The 24,476-nt window shown below is 33.5% G+C and overlaps 2 protein-coding genes across 13 annotated transcripts in view; one reads left to right on the plus strand and one right to left on the minus strand.

The window, feature by feature from the left end:
• The window catches only part of LOC128669919 (GTPase-activating Rap/Ran-GAP domain-like protein 3), a 115,062-nt gene that overhangs the window by 45,740 nt on the left and 44,846 nt on the right, over positions 1 to 24,476 (plus strand). For 2 of the 12 annotated variants that reach the window (XM_053745151.2, XM_053745152.2), the window contains exon 1: positions 13,391 to 14,017. The exons of 8 other annotated variants lie outside the window; for them this stretch is intronic. In XM_053745151.2, the coding sequence (XP_053601126.1) occupies positions 13,842 to 14,017 (176 nt within the window). In that variant the 5' untranslated portion in view covers positions 13,391 to 13,841. Of the gene's footprint in view, positions 1 to 2,170; positions 2,196 to 5,828; positions 5,990 to 13,390; positions 14,018 to 24,476 lie in introns of those variants that run through there. 2 more of the 12 variants (XM_053745164.1, XM_053745163.2) reach the window with 2 other exon arrangements.
• Positions 4,716 to 6,301, minus strand: Atac1 (Ada2a-containing complex component 1). The gene is made up of 2 exons (XM_053745168.2): positions 6,094 to 6,301; positions 4,716 to 5,751 (listed from the first exon to the last, which is right to left on the minus strand). The coding sequence occupies exon 2, from the start codon at positions 5,741 to 5,743 to the stop codon at positions 4,760 to 4,762; it is 984 nt and encodes a 327-aa protein (XP_053601143.1). The 5' UTR covers positions 5,744 to 5,751; positions 6,094 to 6,301; the 3' UTR covers positions 4,716 to 4,759.

Below are 24,476 nucleotides of genomic sequence, written 5' to 3' on the forward strand. Positions count from 1 at the left end.
AGAAGCGACTTTATTTTATACTATGAAATCGTAATTTAAAACCAACTGTTGAGTTTGTATAATTCATAAGTATTTTTCAACGGTGCAGTATGATTATGATCGTTTATGAAACGTTTCATGGATGTTTGGGTTTTGTATCTTATCCTAATTAATGATCCTTTACCATTGAAGGAACAACGGATACTTTTATTGTACGTTCGAAATTGAAGAGAACTAAAGGAACCACTAACATTATTTATTCTCAGTAGTTCCCCTAAAAATTCCAACAAATTTTTGATAAAAACAAATAAGTTGAAAAATCTGTTGAGAATTCAAAGCGGGGATTAAAAGGTCGTTAAAATAACACGTTTAAGTTATAAACGTGTGAATAGATATTTGTGAATTTGCTGCCTTGGTAGTACATAAAAAGCATTGTATACCGAAATTTACCCAAGACAGGAGCATATTCCCAAAGCGACGCTATACTTAGATACAGCAAAGTGCGAAGCGAGGTCGAGCGCTATTGACACAAACTATATCTCGAATTTATAGAGGTGATAGCGAGTGTAACCATTTGTAAATACACACCAATAATACGTAACAAGGTATTTGCAAATATTAAATTAAAAACAATGATAAAGGCTTAAAGTCACCTGTTTTGAAAATATTGATGTGCATGACATGCATAAATTTAAATTTTCAGTTAAATTCAATTAAAATCTTTACATATAATAAAACTGTAAGTGGGCTATGTCTGTACATAAGATATTTAAGTAAAATAATTATAAGGGGTCTTTATAATAGAAGGCAAAATATTTTTTTAAGAATGTTTGTCCGTCTATACTTTTGTTCGGTTTTCAATCCAATAAAAAAAAACCTTAAAATTTTACCAAACTAAACGAATATGATTTAGATTGTCCTACTTAAATCTAAAATACATTTTGGAGAATCTTTTTATTGAAAGGCAGTGTCGTTAACCCTAGATTAGGCAAATTTTCGCCCTGAGACCAAATCAAATAGAATTTGGTTGGGGAGGAGGGCGGCGCGTTGGGCGGTAGCGTGAAATGAATCTGTAATTGATGAATACAGACCCAGGTGGGGCATAGTGACGATGGTGAATCGGTGACGAATGCGTTCCATGCTTTAGGCTCACTTTCATGCGATTTACATAATTGAATGCTTGCTTGCCCTGTGACTTGAGTAGGTAGACAATATGTGAAAATATTTCAAATAGACTTGAACAAGCATAATTTATTCTGCTTATAAAGATCTAAATAATGAAGAAGACAATAATTCATCAATTGCAGTTTTACATTGTGTTGTGTAGAAGGAGGGCCAAGACAAGACAATATCCCGCCGCGTGACCGCACCGCGCGCAATCGTCGCAATCACGGCTCTGTGCTGTGCAGATGGCCGTTAGAAAGCGGGGAGAAATATCTTTATTTATTTTATCGATGTCATGTCTTTACACGTTGCAGCAAATCGATGGTACTTAGTTAGGTACTTTCAGTGATATGACAATTAATACACAGTTTAGGTATAATAAGAATTTGCCCGCTTGTTTTTGTGTTGAAAATTCAATCGAATCTCCTATCAAACTTTAAGTGCAAAAAACACGTTTGAAAATAATCGTGACAAAAACTAAATAATACTAGAAAATAGTCTAATAAATAAAATATCGTACCATGGTCAGAATAATATAGAATTTATAAAATATCAAGTTGACCTATAATTTCAAAATTTTAATAATAAATTTTAATATTTGGTAGGCTGAAGACGTTGATGACTGTATGGGAATAAACGAAGTCAAACAGTTATATACATACATTTTCAGAGTTTCAAAACGATAGATCCGGTTTGTTACAGTAAGATTTATGTTTTCAGTGGACGTTAAAAATGGCGCGCGCCATTGTCCGCGCGATATGTTTATCTTCACCTTACATACATATGTTACACAATCACGAAATGTTTCCGGAAAATATTTTGCAGTGGGATTTTCTTTGCATGAATATGTAACGTGTCTGCCACAGATACATTATGTTTTGGCTTGTTGGTTTTTAGGTAATTTTTCAATGTCGCCAATTTTCTCCTTTTTTAAAATAACGACTATTTCCTTCAAACTTGGTAGATTTCTGATATACTTGTTTAGTTGAGTTTAAATCATACATATGACATATTTCATTATTTTCAGTGTATCAGTTCAAAAGCGGACATAGGTGAGTCTAAATTTGTTTGTAGTGTGATAGTGAGCAATGCAATTAGATGCCACTGATATGAGATGCAGCTTCTAGTGCTATTTGGATTGGGAGCGTGTGACAAATATTAGTGAATTAGTCTTAATGTCTAGCCACACTAAAATACACACTGTGTGTTCACTCTTAAATTGAACTTTAATAGATATTAAAAATTCACAGCACACATATAAATATAGTTTTATTATTGTAAGTAACCAGAAACTCACCACATAAAATATAATAGTGAGTTATAGATTTGAATCCGTAGGGTAATTAAAGAATTAAGTAGATACCCAGGTACATAGGCAGTTATCAGATATACAATAGGTACAGTGTACAATACATAGGTATTGTTTACATAGGTAAAGAATAGGTGGACTTAATGCCAAAAGCTAGCTAGCCATAGGTCACATTACCTATAAATAATGCAAATGGGCGCAAAAATAAACTTAAAATATAAATAAGTACCTACAAATTTCTCATATACAAAAAATGTATAATTTTCTTTGAAATCTCATGATCTAAGAGTTATTGACAACAATGCCCTGCGGCTTCGCTCCCCTGAGAAATCCAGGATTTTTTTCAAATAATATGTCACATTATGTAGTTCCAAAGATTAGAACGTTAAAATATTTTCATATTTTGTAGACGATTTGCGGAAACAAAGGCTGTAAATAATTTACTAAACAACCTTACGCTTGTGCGGCTGTCGTGTCTGTATGTTGTTGTTAGCTTTGCATCAGATTAATTGCATGCATAGTTAATAGAGCAATTGCCCTGAATACTAGCGCCGCGCTAGCAAAGGAAGGCAGTGATTAGGCGCTATCAGGGATTCAATTAGACCTATGCAACGATTCACTAGAAATTTACATTACAGAATTCTGTTAAGTTCCAGAGATTGGCTAGTTTAAACACAAATTAAGTAAAAATAACCTATTTTAATATTTATTAGCGCCTATTAGATGTGGCCGACTATAATATGTGTAGCTATTTCTTATCTCAAATTAATTAGTCTTTCCACTCGTAATGGAGAAAAGAGAAATAAACTAAGTAAGTAGGTACCTAAGTACCTATGTCCTGAAAAAAGGACTTGCTAAATCGAACACAGGGCATCAGTAAGTGGTGGACTGTAGCTGTAGTACCTACGCTTGCAAATACAACATGAACTTTACTGATCAACACTAAAATATAAATTAAGCTATCTAAATTCCTTCACAAATTCACTTCTCGAGGGTTACACGAGGCTCCGAGTCTGCAACTAACAACTACAACTTTCAGCCCCCATTGTATTTCATTCAGTTAATTACCTAATTACCTACATTAGACACAGCTGTAGAGTTCTACGATTGCAGATGTGCTATTTATACATTGTAACGGGTTAAAATGTTGTCAATTCCCACGTCAATATCGAGTGGAAGTCCCCACGCGCTTCGACTTCAAATCCTATACATTTTCTAACAAGAGAAAGAACAAATGCACTAAAGTTGTGGTCTTGACACTTTCTTGGATACCTAATAAAAGAGACACAAAAGTAGTTTGTTTTAAGTGCTATAGCCAGTACTGTACTTAGCTTAGTACTGTTTATCAAAGTTCAGTTGGTTCAGCGACTGTTTGAAGATCGCATTGTGTTGTGATCTAGGTACTCTACTGAGGCGATAAAAATGATTAAGTTTTGAATAAATAAATAAATAAATGCATTTATTTCTCTTCACATAATTTTGAAGTAAAAGAATGCAAGCTCGTATCATACCTAGTCAGTAGAAAGGGTGAAAGACATGATTGTAGGTAGTAGCAGGTTGTACACCCAGAAACGGTTCAGGAAACACGGACAAATTTGCTTATACCTCTGTATTAAGATAAAAGCTTCTTACTGGTAAAATAATTTTAGAAATCGGTTGGTCCGAATATTACTGCCTCTACACACAAACTATAATATTGTTTTAGATTTGATGTCAACCATTTAAATTCTATACGGAACTTAGCAGCCGATCAGAATGATTAACCGAGATCAAACACACATCCCCAATCACTATAGCACATCTAGTTAATAGGGTATACCAGTAGCGGGCCGTGCTCAATGTTCCATGCCAGTGGGCCTCAGCACTCGCGGCGGGAGACTGGGGCTGATGACTGAAAGCAATGCCTTATCCATTTATTTATAGCTTATTGGATTAGATTCAAGTACTAAGAGCATCAGTACAGACGTATCCACCCGGAGATTCGTAATTTAGTTAAAGTGACGAGTATTTATAATCGGATGAATGGTTTTTGTGGAATACTTGTGTTTAGTTATGTACGAGTAACAGTGGTTTTTAAAGTGTGTAAATATGACATTATTCCTATGTAGTCAAATGAACGAATGAGTTTGAATTTTTAATTTACTCCCTCTTAGCCAGGACATAAATGACAAGCTGAGCTGTTCAATGTTCTACAAATAATAGTGTAAATTACTTACTTTAAATATATAATATATTGAATATAAGGAAATAGAAAAAGAGTGTAAAAAGGTAAAACTTAAAACATTTATTAGCTTAATAACAGATACTTTAATTGGAGATTTCTCTCACAGGGATCAATCTCTCTGCAGGTAACAGTTTGACCACACAATCCGTACAGTAGTCAGTCCCAGCATTGTCTGTCCACCTTGCGCCAAGAAACCCAGACTTCTGACAGCCCACACACATTGTTTTAGTCTGATATACAGGTGCAGTCTCATCTAATATCCTCTGCTCCTTTGCTAATTTTAGCAACCCTAATTTGAATTTAATACTATTTTTGTTGTCATTAGGTGCATAACTTTCTTGAGTATCATTACTGTCTAAATCTTCCATTTTAACTGGAACATGCAATTGAGGAAAGAATGTAGACTTCTTGTAAAATATTGACTTATTTTTATCTCTAGTCACACGTTTTGGTGCTCTACCAGGGATTGGTAAGCCAGCTTTAGCCAATTTAGCAAAATACTTCTGAATCCTACACATGACTTGAATTGGTGTTCGAGTTCCTAAATCTCTTGCTATTTTCTTATATCTCCGTGCCTCAATGGGTTCTTCTGGGTAAATCTCTAGAAGTTCTTCTAATCTCTTTTGTTCCTCACATGACCATAATTGGTTGAATGTCTCAGGTTTACTGTCAGTAAACTTCCTGCCTCTCACCTTTATGGTGTCTAATTCATCAGGGTTGGGCTTCGTATCCATAATTCCATCACTGTCAAACATTGACGGATCAATACCATATTGATTCCAATCTATATTAGGCATATCAGCCAATGTTGGTCGAGGTGGAAACCTAGCCTTACCTGATTTTAAATCTTCAACAAATTTTAATGGGTCTGCTAGGGCTTTGCTCTCAGCCTCCGCGAGCTGCTCAATGTCTTTCAATGCATTCACTTTCTGTGCCTCTAGTTTGACAATGTACTTAAGTAGTTCACAGTAATCTTTGTTGCCTCGCAGCACAAGGTGGTCAGTCTCAAATGCAAATTCCCCATCAGATTCTATGTTTTCAGACTCTGTTATATCTAAATTCTCCATATTAAATTCTGAAAATAATATAATACATATTAATATCATTATGAAATGAAGATGTATTAATTACTATTAAAAATAGATATTATATTGAAATAATAATTTAAAATCACTTAATATGTCGTCCAGTGTAAAATTACCAAGTAGTCCTAAAAGACTGAGTATAAAAATCAAGAACAAACTAAATAATGTTCATCACAAGAAATGTAAGCCCGAGCACAGGAGCAGTTCACTTGAGGGATGGACTGGACGGTAAGTACCTACGTATTAAAAATACATTCAATCAAGATGTTCTTCATAAAGACCCTACTATATAATCCTCATCAACACAACTGTATATAAAGGTATAAACTCACCAAAATTGTTACAAGTGTAAAATGTATTACATCCAGTCGACTAATTTCATTTAGTTCTTGTATCATCAAATAAATGTGACTATTTTATTGGTTTCCAAGCGATTTTAATGTTAGTTCCTGTTCCTATTTTTGGTCGTCCAATTCGTCCATCCATCGTTATTATCCTAGTATTTCTTATTTATTAACATTGACAATCACAGTCAGTACAGTGAAGTGACAGTCTAGACAGAGACAGATACAAACGGCACAGAAAATATGGATGCACGACACGACCGGAACTTCATTTAGCGCCATCTACTTCTGTTGGTATATAACTTTACCTAAACATATTTATTAACTTAAAGTACCAACAGATGGCGCTATCACAACTCTTAGTTTAGTAAATACTTATTGGTACACACACACAAACTTTTTGTTTTGATTTTTTCCGACAGATGGCAGGCAATTTTAAGAGCTATTTTGTACCGGATATAAACATTATCGCGATATAGTTTGGCGAACTTGTACTATTTTGTACCGGATATAAACATTATCGCGATATAGTTTGGCGAACTTGAGCACATTCGACTTACATTGTTGAATTTTTATTGCGATAAATAATAGAAATAGAAATAAATTTATAACATACTAATATACATCATATAAAATATAATAAATATCATAATAAAAGCTCTCAAACAAACTATACTATATTTCTGCATCTGTTGAGTGCCGAAATTGTACGTAGATAACCGGCATTAGATGACATGCCGGCTATACACTACTAACTAGGATTTACACTATCCTTACATATTATAAAACAGTCCTTTGCCGCGCTGCTCTGTCTGTCCGCGATAAACTCAAAAACTACTGCACGCATTTTCATGCGGTTTTCACCAATAGATAGTGTGGTTTCTGAGGAAGGTTTAGGTGTATAATTTATTAGGTTTTTACGCGAGCGTAGCCGGGACGGGCCGCTAGTTATATAATATATCTATCTATTGCTGGCTACTGGAAGTATTATATAATCTGTGCTGTCGCTAAACTCGGACAGATCCCGAGGCGAATGAACGTAGAACCTAAACACTAAGTACATTGAGTAGTTTGTGTTAAACGCAAGAAAAATCTAATTCGAAACTATTTGTAAGGCGAACTGTTTTCCAATACACTGAAAACTAGGTAGGTACAGCGCGGAACACAGACTTAATACATACTTATATTAACCGCGGATCAAGCAGCAATTAGGTATTATTAAAAAACATATTTTAAATATCTTTAGCAAAAATTGCGAAAAAAGAAAGCTGTTAGAAATTATCTGGATACCTAATGGCCTCCTAGTAAGTATTATTCACATATCAGTGACTGAAAAATACTAACTCAATAACATTAAAAATATGTCAGAAAATATTTTGGATATTAACCGATCAACTAAGGGTTTGGCATGGCCATATACACTCCTATGTATTTAGGTACATATACAGGTGTAATTCTTATATGGCTATTGAACCCTTCAGTATTTCGTGGAGTGGTGATTTTCCGCCACACGGTTTGTTGTTTTGTTTGATAGAACGTGCGTCACCTTTAGTGTAAATCGATTTTAACGTACTCAAATATTATTCTCCGATTCGATTATAACTTGCCTCGTAGCCTGTCACGACCACAAGAAGGGTTCCGTTCCAATTTTCAATTCAGACAAACTTGCCCTTCGCGTCTAACTTAAGATAGGCACTTTACTCATTTTTTGTGGGATTTAGATAAAAAATAATAATTATTAGCGACTAAACAGCAAGGAGCTAGCTAAGAGCTAGCAAGGAGTGTTTTAAAATTCATAAGTATCCAGAATACAGGTAAGTATATAATAAGTAAATAAATATAAGTTAAAACGCATAAGTTAAAGCTAATACAAAATAGAAAAACTCATACGATAGATACACATTCTACTACTTATAAATATTGCATTAATTTCTAAAATACTGAAAAATAACACTTGTCAGAATTCCATGGAATTATGTCGGTATAACTTTTACAATAAACTTCGCTATGGTGGCATTTCCAAAAGTTTTTACCAAGCTTTGCAAATATGAAACTTAGTGAAAATTCGGAAAAATCCGATAAGAGATATTTCGAATTTTCTATTTCCACTCGAGCAATTCATATAGCTTTGATAAAATTTTATGCAATTTTAGGAACCGGAGTTTTCTGCAGCTTGGACAAGTGCCAAGCACTGCCTATATCAACCAATCGACTATGCTCACTTGCCATACTAATGCAATTAGTTACCTATGTGAGCCATTTTCCTAACATATGTCTCGTAACTTTTAATCTAGCTATCTGGTTGATATTTAAAAATATTTAACATATTCTTAAAAATATATTATACAATATTTTACACCAATACCACAAATCTTTATCCTAACATATTATAAAGCAAAGTCCTCTGTCGCGTCTGTCTGTCAGTTCAGTCAAAAACTACTGTTCAGATTTTCCTGCGGTTTTCACCAATAGATAGTGAGATTCTGCTTTTGACCAGCCTCTTTAGACAAAAGTAGTTGTTTTGACCGGATAAGAGTTTTGACTGCAACATATACCTACACTGAGATCATCTCAAAATACAGTTATTACTATAGTAAAACTAGGTTATATAGGTACGACCTTACCCCAAAAGTCCCCAAACTCATAATGGAAAATATATGAAATAGGGTAGACCAAATGGGCATCAAAACTAGGTTTGGACATCTTACTCCAGAGTATGTTCTTCTTCATAGTCGTATTCCTCATGACTGAGTGTCGTGGTCATTACGTGGTATGAAACACACGTAACAACTTTCTTGGCATTATTAATGGAGTGGTTTGCCATTGCCTTCTCCATTTCACACACAAGTTAATAATCAACAAGTGTGCAGGTATCCTCGCGATGTTTTTTCTTCACCAGAAGCAAGTGGTGATCTACGAAAACTACTTATATATGAGTCAGATTGGTATACAAACTCATGTGGCACGAGTAGGATTCGAACCTGGGACCTTTCGATCCTCAGGATTAACCACTACACCACCACCGCAGAGCTTAGCTATTAGGTGGGCTTGCTGTTGCCTATTTATCTAGGTAGAAAGCTTTTAATTATATCAAAAGTTTAGAATCTATAAGTACACCTAACACTTAATGTTGAAATATTATTCATATATTTACACAATTTATTATTTTTCCTGTAACGCAATAATCATATTTTTGTTATTAAATAATTAAGTTTACTTCTGTGAAGTTTGTGTTGTGGTTTAGCTCACTCAATTAGGAAAATTACCTCGAACGTGCACCCACGCCCGTTAATTGCGTAAACGTTTATGACACCATCATGTAAATGTGAGGGTATGTGTGTATTGTATATCGCCTCTGTGTTCAAACATAATAAATGTTTGCCTATATTAGCGCCAGAATACAGTAATAGGTCAAATGCAGGACAAATATATTAGTGGATCAAAAGAAGAACAAGCAAACGCAAATAATAGTTTAGAACAAAAATAAATCAATATCTTAATTGACAAAGCGATAAGAGTGGTCACTAATGTCACGAAACGACTCAGAAAGAAGAAGAATAAATTTATTTAAATAACTTTTTTATTATATTTTGTAACAAATGTTTATATATAATAATTTCGAACATTAAACTACAACTAATTTAAAAAAATGAAAACTAATTGAAAATAACAAACTACCTACATTCTTAAAATAGGATTCTTAAAAAGGTAAGAGTGAAATAACTAGCAATGATCAGCAATGTCAATTATTATTAGTTAAATTATGTAAAAAAGAAAACGCCACACTTCACAATCATATTCATTCGCGAAAACTAAGGTTTTAAAAAAAAAGGTTTGTTAATTTTCTCACAAACTTTTAATGGTTAGTGAAACAAATCTGTGAAGACCCTTTTTTCAGGAATACCTATTTATCAAATTCAAACTTTCATCAAAGTTCAAGACCATGTATTTCTTTTCTTCTTATTATTTAGCCTAACTGATGCCATTTTTTCTCCTAAAACGCTCGTGCAACTAATATTAATTTGATTCTAGTGAACTGAACCTTTTTTACTTTATGACATAACTGAGAAATTGTCTAGCCTGTATAACGCGAGTAGTGGATGCCTTGAATCTGTGCTCATCCACCTGAGTAAACCCACGTGAGTTTAGCCCTTTGTGACTATAACAAAGTGTCAGTTGACCTAGGACACCCCATGTTTATTTTAAAATCCAGGAAAGGTGACTAGAGGCATCTTTGAAAAAGTCAGTGCTTTTATGAGACGAACTTTATGAGTGACGAAGTGTGTGTAAGCTAAGGTCTGATATAGGTACTTATTACAAAATATTTCGATTAAAATAAATTTACTCTCTAAAAATATTGATATTCGTAGAAGGTAAATTATGGAATGAATTTTTCGATCAGAATTCCGAATCAGATTTATCGAAATTAACAAAAAGAATTTGCTAACATCTTCACAAATAAATTTTATAGGTAATCATAAAAAATATTTTGATATTATTTTACTATAGGGTATAACCGTATCTTGATCAAGATAGTACAAATATCTAATTTCAGAAGCCAACTAGTGAATTCGGGCACACGCTGTGCACGCGTTAAGCCACTTTGTTTTTTCACATTCAGACAAGATTAATGACTAACCTGGATCAAAAGACAGTTAACAAATGTGAATCCAAGTCCAAGAGCAAGTCGGCCTCACAAAAATAGAAAGAGATTTTCAATTGACCTTCGGTAAAGAAGGGTGTGTCACGCAAATTGTGCATATTACCTATGTAGACCTATAACATTTTGCATAATTTACTTACTACAAAACTGCTCGTCAATATTACAAATCACAACTAAAATAATTAATTTCAAACCAATATAGGTAAATCAATTGGTAAAGATATAATGGCAAAGATATATAAAGTTTACATAAATAAAATTTATGTAAAAGAGGTACGTTGACAATAAGACATTGGAGAAGCTGAAGTTTTAATATTTTTGGATTATTGACACTAAAATGAATTGGAAATTTGAAAATCTCACGTTGATACCTATATAAGCAGAAGTTACGGCATATCTTGCTTATGTAGGGTTCTATCCATCGATGATTTTACCTTAAAATATGGAGTCATCTTCACAAACAAGAAAATAATACATATTTGTAGCGCAAAAAATATGCCTCCGTGTTATATATAAGTTAAAACCAACCGACTCGTGTAATATAGGGACAAAACACATACTTTTTTGTGAATAAGAGGGTAAGAATATTATATATATCATTATCCTTTGACTCTTGTACATAAGATCAGAAATATCAATTTATTTATTCCCCATTCATATAATCACGTCAATGGGTAGGCCGCCACACTACGACACCATACGAGTTTTAAGGAGACACAGGAACAGGGTAGAGCGTCCCTCGAAATAGCGGCCGAGACGACGATATCCCACGAAAAGCTTTGATGTCCGAATTGTGATACTCTTCGTATAATTTACGCTCCTATGAATTGAAATTACGTTTCTTCTTCGTCCAAAATGACGATTACTGTTACCATCCCGCTACAAAGATCATAGATACATGTAAAATATTTCCGCTTCTGCAAGTATCTTAAAGAAAGATAATTGACGAGTCTGTGTAATACTATATCTGTCAGTTACATAGCATATTTTATTAGTTATAGCTATCAAATGTATAAACCTATTTATGTTTTAAATTTTTTAAAATAATGTTACTTACTACTTGTACCTAGGTACTATTCAAATGTGGATACTATCAAAATTTTGTTGATAGCTTTATTTTATATTAGTGTGCGTTGACCCATATTCTTCCGGAAGAATTAACGCCGCGCCGCCGGGTCACTAGTCGAACTCTATAGGCTATTATGTAAAGTTAATCAATTATTATCAGTTAACTTCCCTAGTATTTGTTCAATAAAATGTAACTGGAAATCCCTTGTCTAGCGGAATTAGATTGTAGCCTATTTACATAACCATACACGGGCGCGGTTACCGCCCGTTTGAATTCTCAATCTTCATTTATTGCTGGAAATTTCATTGTGTGAAAGAAAAATGGGCACGAATTATGTGAGTGGACTATTTTGTATTGTTCCTATCTGTCATAAATATCAAAACAACCTATCGTGTTGTTTTCATATTTATGACTAGACTAAATAAATTCCAAGGTTTGTTTCCTTTGTTGACGTTAATAAGTATTTTGGAAAAAGAAAATAAGCTTATAAAAGTTCTATAAGAGTTTAATAAGGGAAATAAGGGAAATTTCCTAAATTATGTTACTGCTAACAAGGAATAAGCATGTGACACCCCTGGTGTTGCAGACGTCCATAGGCTACGGTGACCACTTTCCATCTGGAGGTTTTGCCTGTTTGCTTGCCTAGTAGTAAAATAAATTAAAAAATAACTCAAGATACTCGTTGGGAAAAGATTCCATAAAGGGAAGCTTACAATTTAATAAGTTTCCTCCTTATTTTCTTAATAATAGTTTTAGTTTAGTACAAGCATTATAATTGTTTAAATTCATAAACTGTTGCATATTAGTTGCAAGTATGTAATTAATATATTATATGTATTGACAAACCGAATCAATGGAATATTATCCGATGGCTGGAATACAAAATGAAACATTCTTGGCAAACAACAACTTTAAAACAACAATTTTACAAGTGCATTGAACTGGCCTGATTTTGAGCCAAAGCTTTTTGGGGCATCTGCAACATCCATTCACAATCTTGATCGCATTTACACACTATCAAAGATTTCTACAAGTATTAGGTAATATACTTAAAATAGGTGTTTAGGAAAGTCAAACTTTCCTAAACGCCTATTTTAAGTATAGTCAAGAAAGACTTCGTGATTTTCGGATCGGCATTATAAACTAATAAGCGTTTTATGCTATCTTGTAATTAAATTTCGAAAAAAATATTTCTAAAAAATTAGAGAGAATTAATAGGTAAAACATGTGCTTGCCAATTTATATAAAATTAATGAGTAGATTCAATAAACTCACAATTATCAAACAACAAGGTTTACGGCGTGTTTGTAATTCTGAGTCTATATGATATACAAAATTATCCTAATGCAGGGGAGTGGAGCTACGATGTGCATAGGTAGGTGTATCTATGGGTAGTAATAAATACTCAAACGACTGTTGTTCAACTCCTGGTAACTATTAACATTCACTTAGCTATTAACCGCTGAAAGTATCCCCAGTTCCTCGCGCATATGCGCCGTGGTAGGGGATAGCGATGTCATAAGGCTAAGGCGGGTAACTCTGGGAGCCACCAGCTCAGTCACGTAGGGACCGCCGAACGCGATGTGTCTCGCTTGCCCCACTCCACCTTGCGCGGTACAGCGCGGACGACAATGAACTTCACAATAATAACAAACTTGTTCCAAAATATATCAAAGTTGTGCTAGCCTGCCAGCTCTTAAATCGAGTGAGTTCTGCATCCACAGTTGCCGGCGGACTTGCGTTCGCGTGATGTAACCAGTTTGCCCCCATTTACTAATGCGATTGTTTCTCACTGAGTGAGTCAAACCTGTCGCCGATTGTCTCGAACGTGATAACTAACACGTGATCGTCGAGTTAGTGTAAATTATGGAAACAACGAGTGTCTGAAGCCGTGTGGACGAATGGATTTAGATAAAAGTTAGAGCAACAACTTTGTTGGAAGTTATCGAGTCATGTGAGATTGTATTATATGTCGAAAGTTTAAAGGCTGTGACACACGTGCGAATGGTGTGCGATGGTTCAGCGATGCTGTGCCTGGAGTCGTTGATGGCGCGGTGGCGCGAGCGAGGCGAGCGAGCGGAGCAAGAGGAGCAGAGGCGAGCGCGGTCGCGCAGTCTCTGCTCCTCTGCGGCGGATGGCAGCTTGCTCCAGCTCTTGCATAGAAGAGCTAGCAGCGCTATGTAAGTAGCTTTAGAATGTCATCAATTATATGCAATATAAAACAAAGTTAACCAGCCAATCTGATTATGCTAATCCCCAGGATAACAGAGCATTTCAGTGACATTCCTTCCAACCAATATTAATTTTGTTAGACTGACTTTCAAAAACGCCCATCAAACAGTTACTCCTCGTCTGAAAATATCTTTTGAGCATTTTGTTTTATAACCTAATATACTACTATAAAAACTTACATTTTTACATTTAATGACTAAGTTCTCTTCCCAAGTAAGTCAGTTTTGTTCATAATTAAGTTTTCTTGTGAAAACATTCGATTAGTAGTTCATTATGAGAAAGCACCTATTGGTGAATATTTGTGAAAATAATCTAAAATATGTCCCTAATATATCTATATATTAGTATCTAACCCTGGTTGAAATAATTCAAGTGCTGTCCAGTGATGATAACCAGGGCCAAAGTTATTATATGATCTCTCTGCACGAAACGACCTTACGATTAAATGCTACTTGCGGCGGCCAATCCAAATACGCTCGTATATCTTGACTAATTCCGTTCAAACAAAGTTATAACTGTGAAATATAAGAATTTCATTTTTATATAATGAAGCCACTCGTTTATCAAAGTTTCCTAACAGCAATTTATAAGTCCGCTATGGGCCAAGTCGCAGCGTATAAAAATTACTTCCATTACCGCTCAGATAACGCATTCGACGCCCCTGGTCAACATGAAAAATAGGAAAAGAGCGAATTGGACACGCGTGGTATAGATTCCGTAGTCAAAGTCATTGTACCTAATAACTATACATAGTATAAATACTTGTAGACTATGGGAAATCTACTCCGCTAACTCAGTAAACTAAGAAAGAACTAGGGTCTTCTGATAGATAAAAGAGGTCTTCTTCTGCCCGATTCACCCTCCAAAAGCATCAGTATCAATATGCATAACGCGCTGAAACTATAAAGGAGCGTACTTTTACATTTTCTTTCCCGTTGAATTTGTCAAAATAAACAAATTTTATAGAAAAATACCAAATTATACTTTCGCCTTTGGAAGAAACAGCCACTTGATTTTTTTTTTATTTGGTTGAATAGTATACTCCACTATTCATATATTCAAAAAAGTGCACAGTATTATATTTAGTAACCGCAACCAACACAACCCAAAATAAATATAATATTTACTTGAAGAAATGTTTTTACGAATCACAATAAGAGGCCTACTTTCAGAACGTAAAATGTAAATTAGCACTAGCTATTTAAAAGATTCCGTTTCATATTATGCTACAACTACAAACTTTTACACCACTGGTTTACAACATGACTCAGACAAATTGGCCCCTGTCCGTCACTAGTCCACACTGGCATGACTTGTGTGGTGATTTGCAACGATGTCGCCCTAGTTTTTGTCGGTTCAAATTAGGTCAGTCCGGAGGGAGATTGGCAAATAAGATGCAACGATCCGGAGTTCCGATGCCTACGGAACCAAACGTGAATACGTGAGCGTTTTCTATAACGTATTTATTTCTATTTTCTCCTTAATAGCCTTCTTTATTTATAGTAAGTATAGCCAATTTTTACCAATGTATCCTGCATGGATCTTTATGGCACTGTAATAGCGGCGAATTTTCTACGAAGGTAGGTTGTGGTATTCACTGTACAAGAAACGGAAAAATACTGGTTCGCAATAATACTAATGAAAGTCACTGTAGCGCAAAACCTTTTTCACTTTAATTCCAATTCTGGTGAAGTTATTTTTAAAGGAAACTTATACGAATGCGTTGATGGTTTTGTTATACTTATCATTCAATTAATGGATACACGTTTATTACATATCTAATTGAAATCTTATTTATTTATAAAATTAAATATAAAATAAAAGTTTGATTTAGATTTCATATCAACATTAAAAAAATATATATTTAATTAATTTAACATATAGCGCTATCACAAGTATGATTATATATTAGATAATTATATTTTCATATTCAATTATGAAATGTTATAGAAAAACCTAATGATTTTCCAAATCCCGCTTCTGTTGTATAGGATATTTTTATTAAATCCCAAGAAAAATCCGCTACAATTTTACTTCGAAATAAGAATACCTGAAGTTTATAAGTTCCAAGTTTTTAAAGAGACTATTATGCAAATAAAATCTAAACCGCAAGAACCGCTGTAAGCGATATTGTAATCTCTTAACTTTTACACGAAATCTGTAAACTCTTATTTACTGTCAATTCTTATTTACTCTCAGATATTTTTAGAAATTAGTCCGTATTTCATATATTTAAATAGTGTCACTACACTATTTAAATATATGAAATACGGACTAATTTCTAACATTAGGCACTCCTAATGTATGCCAAAAGTTTTAAAAAATCATACACATACCACCACTATATTGTGTGTATTTTTTCGGAACGCGTGAGATATTTTATGAAAGAATAATAATTAATTATATTCCAAATAGTTCCTTTTTATAGCTAGCAAGAGGATATCGTTTTTTGCGGAAATCCTTAGGGAATTACTTACGGAATTTGACTGCGTCGTCAGCAGGAGTCAGGTAGACATTAGCAATTGATCGCTTTCTTAACTTTTACAAGGTACTCTAATAGATTAACCCTTGGGAAAAGTGAATGGAGACAACGATTTTTCAGTATATTTTTAGCATGAACACCAAATCCAAATAGAATAAACGGCAAAAACTTAAATTAGCAAATAAAATAGCAAAAACAGCCGGATCTCCTACGATATATAAATCACACACTAAATTATACTAGTTTTGCTATTGGCCTTCCAAATGTATGAAATAAAACTCCACCTTGGTTTGATTGACAGACTTTATAAATTCATGAACCAAAACGTTTTGAACATTTGAATCTTAGGGGCAGCCTATAATCCTCTTTTATTACCTACAAAAATTATATATACCGTAATAATGAACATATTGTAGAACTGCTGTTCTAAGGCCATCGACACGTTTTTATTTCTTGAAAGTTTTAAATTTTAGTATGAACTTGTTTATTGCTCACATAAAGTTTAAAGTACTTGACAACAACTTGGCCAGCACCTGCAAGCTGCAAATTCCCCAGATAGTCGTATGCATATATTTATGTACATACTGCATTAGTCGTTGTGCGACAAATGTATTATCCCTGTCTCTCTCTGCTAGAACTATACACATAACTACGTATTGATAAAAGCTTTTATTTTCTATATTAATATTATGAACTGATTTACCGCGGTTTCCCCCACTATGATAATGTTTTTTTTTTCATGAGAACGACATCGAAAAGAGTCAAATCCTATTTATAGATTAGTATATAATATATCCGTAAGAAAAAAAGTATAGAAATAAATGAGACCTTTTGGAAAAGACGTAGGCGCGAAATGATCACAAATGTTATAAACCTAAAAAAATATACTCAAAATTGTGTTTGCATTAATTTTGGTTTGTCTTAAAAAACCAAATTTGATTTAAATTTACAGAATGGCACCAGGCTAAATAGTATATTACAATACCTTTCATATTGGCCTTGAGATAATATTTTTAAATTCCAAAAATAGATGCAACATTTTCAACACTCACAGACCTATTATTTCTCAGAGATACTCCATAAAGTATGCTAAATGAACCGGAAACTGGAATACATAACGTTGAGATAGGAATATAAAGCAAAGATATATCATTATGACAGCTAGAGTATATATAGGAACATATAAATAAACAAAGCTTCTTATTCTTTCGCATTTACGAAAGTTTATGAGTTTCATAAAAGAAAATATTTTTTTGTAATTTTGTTCACAGGTTTTGATCACTCATCATAATTTATCAGGATTCCCGCTCAATATCGAATGATCCGTACATAAATCCTCTAATACCATTAGTTCAGTTTATAGTAGTATAGCATTTCGCAACGAACTTTAGTGCATTTTAAAATCATAGTAGTTCGGTAGATGAAAATCATTAAACTTACAATACATTTCGTAAATTTCAATAGACGCATCGTGTCGAATTGGGCAGTGTCACTTTATTGCGCACCTACTCGTAGGATAGGTAACAGCTTATACCTAACGTGATAGATGAGAATATGTCTATCAAACGGTATTTGTGGTAGGCGAAGACATCATCCATCTATATTTCAAGATTTACCGGAAAAATGTCCCTTTCTTCGTTACCAATAAACCAAAATGAATGTTTTTTATTTACATTACATCATTAATTTCGATATTTCTATGGCTACATTAAATGTCTTTTCGGAATTTGTTAGGATGATGATCCAGGGTGATGGTTAAAGGTAAACCACCTATTAATTAATAAATAAACTTTACTTGTGCCACGAATATTGTAACGAGTGCTGAAGTGTAAAATGTTATTATTAAAGTTTAAAGTAAAATTAGATACTGAAATAATCCATACAATCGTCTATATTTCAATATAGATTATTATGATTATTTCAATCTATTGAAAAGAATTTTCTGGTTTGCGATACTATACTATACATATTACTACACTACATTTCAACAAACATTCAAAGACAAAATTATCATTCTTCAAAAATTTGAAACCACCAATTTGTCTATTTTGACATAAAGTCATATGGGAGGGTGCGAAACAGAGATACCCACATGTCATGGAGCGAGATACAAATCTCATAGGCGAAGGTATTGCAGGAATACCGAGCGCAAGCGAACCAGGAAAATATTACTGTAAAAAAAAAAGTTGGTTATGCTTCGATGACCTAAAAAAATAAAGTACCTAACTGTCCTAATTTCTCATATGATACCGAAATATGATTAATAACTAAGAGTTAAATTGTTCCAGTTCCAGACATTTTTTTAAAGATGATTTGAATGATGATTTTGATGTTAGGAGATCAGCTTACTTGTACTCGTATGTCATATTGCATCAATTAACTTTAATTCATTTAATAACATGATTCACGTAATCACGTGACTTAGTGAGAAATAAATTAATTTTCGCTGACCTAAAATGCTAATAGCTTAAGGTGAATATTTTGTGATGCAAATGTATGTTTGAGGGTCGAGGAAAAATTCGTAGAGCGATAATGAATGTAGCACAATCGTAGCACCGTAGCCCGTAGCATCTCGTAGCCCGTCTACGAGATTATTACGAAGGGTCACTCTCTCTTGTTATGATTATGAGACCCTCATTACGATACGGAAATGGTGAGTCAATTTTTGAGGTCACTTTTTTGTTGTTTTTTTAACCTTTAGAGTTTCCTATCCGTTGGATATAAAGGAACCCCGTAAATATGCCTCTGATGTCCGTCTCTTCGACCGTCAGAGGGCTTTTTTTTAAATTTAAATTGGTAAAAACTGAAATCACTTATTTACTAATTTTTAACTGTGCATTAATAATATGAGTACTAAAATAACTACATTTTGAATGTTGTTTTTTGTAAACATAATTGTGTCAATTTGTGAATTATCCACACGCTAAAAAGTATCGTCATGACCATACACATACAGCCACCAGTGTAAAGAGTGCCATCGAAACCCCATTATACATGGAAGCAGGTACCTCCTGAATTCCCAAACGATAAGGTCGCGGCGGAGTGGTGACGTCATAGATAGCTATCAGGTGCCGCCCGTAGCGACGACCTTCGTGTCTGTTTTGATTTTTTCTACCCCGTTCTAACTTGGAAGATTTATTAGATAAATAATGATAAGTGTCTTCAAAAAAAGTATTTTTTAAATGTTGTATTTGGACAGATAGCCAGTTATAATATTATAACATTCATTACGTATATTTTTAATTTAATGATTTGCATTGGCTGTCGGGTTTAATAAATCGCATTATCGTACATCTTACGCCTGACAAATATTACCTTATTTATTTTAGATTAATGTATGAATAATCTGAACATTATACCAGAATATACAAGTAATAAATTAATCTCGAATATACCTTTTCTTGTAACATTTTAAATACTTAAATGTACATATAAAGTTCCGACTTTAATTATGGTAATTCATTAAAAGGTGGATCATCAGGTGGAATCTGAATTATGTCTGTAATTTTCATAATTCTCCGGCAGGAATATACTTGTAAGTATTTCGACGTACAGTTAAAAGCAATTTAATCACAGATGTAGGGAACGTGATATGGTTTAATTCAAATGTTAAACGAGTATTTAATTGGAGTTTTATCGTGTGTCGTATTCAATCTGTAATGGAATTTACCAGGTACATTTCTTTAGACGCATTTTAACTTCAAATATATTAGTTCCACGAAACGTGTATTTGTTTCCTTATTTTTGCACATAAGTAAATAAATAATATTCTCTATTGGAGAACGGATAAGCTCACACAGTCTGAGGAAACAACTAAATGAATATTATATGGTAATACGTCTTGATACATGTCAAATAGTATGATAAATGCGATCTAGGGTAAGGCAGTTATGAATGATATAAATCGAAGCGTGCGAATCGGAGACGAAAAAGTATGAAAGCGGACCTTGGGCTCCGACACTCAATCGCTAGAAAAGCAATCGGGAAAACGCTCAGATGAGAAACAGATGAATGTAAATCGATTACTAAAATAAAAAAGCAATAAAATTCCTACTCATCATTAATTATTAAAAATTCATTTATCTGTAGCCAATTAACTTAGAATAAAAACGCACGGTCCTTATTTTATCAGAGCTAAGGGATTTCACGCTGATATTAAGTATGACTCATAGCTTGTTAATTTTTACGTATGACTTTTTCGAACACATTATATTTTATCGAAGTCGCAGGGCTACCTATCATTTATCTATGGTACTCGTATGATTATTATTATTTAGACTCCGATATTTTCATAAATATATTTGGCTTAAAATTTAGGACTATTTTTAAATGATAAGTTAATTAAACGGTTCCAAATTTTGTAAAAAAGAAACATTTCTCTTCAAAGCCTTCACAAATAGGTAAACAAAGCGGTCATTATTCTCGGAATCCGAAAATAACATTTACTCATACATCTCACTAAGCTCGCCATCAACCATCGCTAAGCTATACGAATGGGGATTACATTAGTGGCAAGTAATTTGTGTCGCAAAAAGATTGCTTTTCGAGTAATTTTGAGTATTTTCAAAAATAAACAAAATTGTTGAACTATTTTAAAAAAACCTTTTTACAATTGATCATTATCAACTTCGAGCCATTGCTCGAAGAAAAGTATAACCTATATTTATCATATATAAACAATTTCTCTCTACTCTTTATTTTCGAGAAATAATAATATACTTATTTAGAACAGTAGTGCTACATTATATTCTTTATTTGTGGTTATTTTACTATAATTATACTATTAAAGTATCCTCTAGACATAAGTTAAAGACATTCACCACGTATTTTTTTCTAAATATCGCCTAATTGGTAAAAAAAATTGAAAAATAGAATATAATAGTATGTGTGACTTTTCAACGGGTTTTTAGACTAGATCAAAAGAAGGTCAGACGATTCAATAAATATACTGCTAGAGGATTGTTTATTCAGTAAATACGTGTTAAACTGTACAAAGGGGAGGTCTCCGAAACTAAGTGGCATAAATAACAACGATTAACATCAGGATCAACTGTAACTCTCTCGCCGGGAACACACGGGATTAAGCACTATTTGGGGTCTTTGTGTAATAGTTTGGTTTATAGTCACCTGGTATAAACTGAAGGGTGGTGGACATATTTTCATAATATTAATTTATTCCATGAACAATTCACCCACGAACATAACGAAAAAATAAAAATACTGCAATTTATTTTATATATATAATATAAATATAAAATGAGCATACATTAAATATACATATACAATTAGCATGCATAAACATTTAAATTATTCTATTTTATCAATTATCTGTCTCATCTGAGCGTGTTCCTGGTTGTTATTTACAATTATATCTACTTGTATAATTCACACAACACACGTCAGTGCTCAAATGTGATTACCAAACAAGCGCTGAACTTTACTCGTTATGTTTACAAAATTGAAACCTACGTTTATACGGCTCTCATAGAATTCAAGCCGGCGGAAACGCTCGCTTCAAAACATTTTCACTGCCAAGCCGCGAGTATAGACTGAAAAATACAGTATGTTTTGCAATACAGGTTCCATTTACATCAAATTAGTTGGTGACAACAACTTAGTTAGTGTCGACCATAACTTAATTAGAAATTTTATCGACGTGTGTCTATTTCTTTAAATAATTTAGTTACACCGTTGGAAAATGTGATCAAAAAATATCAAAACTTGACAATTCGAAAATGTTAGAACTTTAGCTTAAGTTTATTTAAAACTAGCTGCGCCGCGGGGCTTCGCTCCCATGGGAATACTAAATATTTTATTTTATCTCACATATAAAGAACAAATAATATAAGAACACTGACAAAAACATAAAATTGTGGATTAGTAACATTAATAAATTACGCCGATCCAATAATAACGACTGCTCGAACGTTACATGTGAATTAGTAGGTTCAAGTGTGAATGTGGCAAGTTAGGTAAGTACAAGTCCTTAACCATATATTCGGCAATTTATAATGTCATTAATTACGTCAATTAAAAACAATCAATGGTGCAATACATAGGTAATGTTAGATAAACATGCTGTCATTGTCAAGTTGTTATAACAATTTGTTCCCACACAGTGTGTTACGAAATGTTATAGAACATTTGTTGTCTCTTTTCTTAAATACATTCTTAGCAAAAGAGTATCAAAGACGGCAAGTGTTATATAAATGTTTTTACATGCTATGTGGTGGCGCCTTAACGTATTCTTAATCATTACAAAACTAAAACACCTGAAACTTTGTAATATTGAAGTAAACCTTCGGTGCTTGTTATGCTCGCAGATTTTAATAACTTTTGTTTAATACCTTGCAAGTTTGTGGGGTAAAGTTTCCAAGATTGATCACCCTGTTCGTTCAGTCACCGTGACCTTACCAAAGACCTTGGAGAATATTTAACTTTGCCACGACATTTTTGATATGTAGAATCGTGGACTGTTCTGTAGTCAAATCGGACATTCTCAAAAATAATTAAAGCATGGAGAAGAACAACCAAACATGAGCTACATTGTCAAGAAAACTTCTTCAAAAATCAGTAGCGACAAGAAAATGGTTTTTCAAGAATTTAACAATTTCGATCGCCTTCGATCGGTGCAAAATGCAACTTCACTTGGTGTATACGAGTATATAATTATTACTTATAGGCATTAGCTACCCTTTATTTGACACGTGATTGTATTACAAGCAGTGCCCGTGTGGCGGTAATTTGATGCATTGTTTCCCGCCAAAATGACTAATATGACTGACCTAGATGTTAGCTCGGCTTGTTCGAAATGCATTTCCTCTGAAGTTGTGACTGAAGTCACAAAATAAGAATGGCTTTGACGCGAAGTGATGATTGTAAACCAAAATAACAATGTTTATATGTTTATAGCATTACCACACTATAAGAGTCAGAATCGAAGTATGTTCAAAATAGGTATTTTTAAATCGTAAACCTGGACTCGTATCTACCTCGCAAGAGTCACCGGCATTATGAGGAGTTATGTGGGTATCTTCTATTAAGAAGATTTATATGGGTAATAGATGTAGATACCTGGATACCTAGGACTATAAGCTAAGTGCTCGTAATTCTTAGTGTTCCCCGACGCTGCTCAAAACGCGCTCACGTTCCGCAGAGCGATATGATCGGTTGCTTTTGCCCTTAATATCTCGCAAATTACCTATGTGATTTTATGGAGTTTAGTAAAAGTATTTCCTCTCTTTTTATTTTTCCGCCATCTAGTATTTCTGGGCCCTTTATGCTATATCACATTTTACTCTAGCGGTCGAAACCTCTTGATATACTTATTAAACTGGAGGTTTATTGTATTTGAGATAATTATTTTAATATTAAAATAAATAATTTCAAAGTATTGCAAAATGTAACCAATACGTCGTTATTTTGGCCATTTAAATCTGATCCACCGAAAAACAGCATATTTGCAATTGTTAGGATAATTGGATATATCTGTATTGGCTTAAAATGTTAGCATAGCTATCACGACCGCCTATGAATAACTGACGCCGAAAAAATGTTTTATCGTTTATTTGATTTATTTTCCAACGTCACGAGTTACGAGAAAATAGGTGCCTATAAAAATACCTATTAAATGTAATTTTTAGACTATGTTATGTATGCCTAGTACCTGCGGAATACTAAAGGTCATCACTTAACAAATTATTTTCACTAAAATTCTTTATTTTTGAATTACAAAATGTCGTCAATTATGGCACCAAATAACATTATACAACCCTCGTTGTCATTTGTATGTATATCGGAAGTATGATGTAAATCTATCTTTAGGATTCAAATTCAAATCTCACGATGCACAAAGATTCCCTTTTCCTTAAATTTCTGCAGTAAGTACAAATACAAAAAATCTGATGTGCAAAGATAAGTACTTC

The sequence above is a fragment of the Plodia interpunctella genome, chromosome 5 (assembly GCF_027563975.2).
Source record: "Plodia interpunctella isolate USDA-ARS_2022_Savannah chromosome 5, ilPloInte3.2, whole genome shotgun sequence".
NCBI lineage: Eukaryota > Metazoa > Arthropoda > Insecta > Lepidoptera > Pyralidae > Plodia > Plodia interpunctella.

Excerpts from the sequence above, each read along its gene's own strand:
- Atac1 (XM_053745168.2), bottom strand. The coding sequence starts at position 5,743 with ATGGAGAATTTAGATATAACAGAGTCTGAAAACATAGAATCTGATGGG.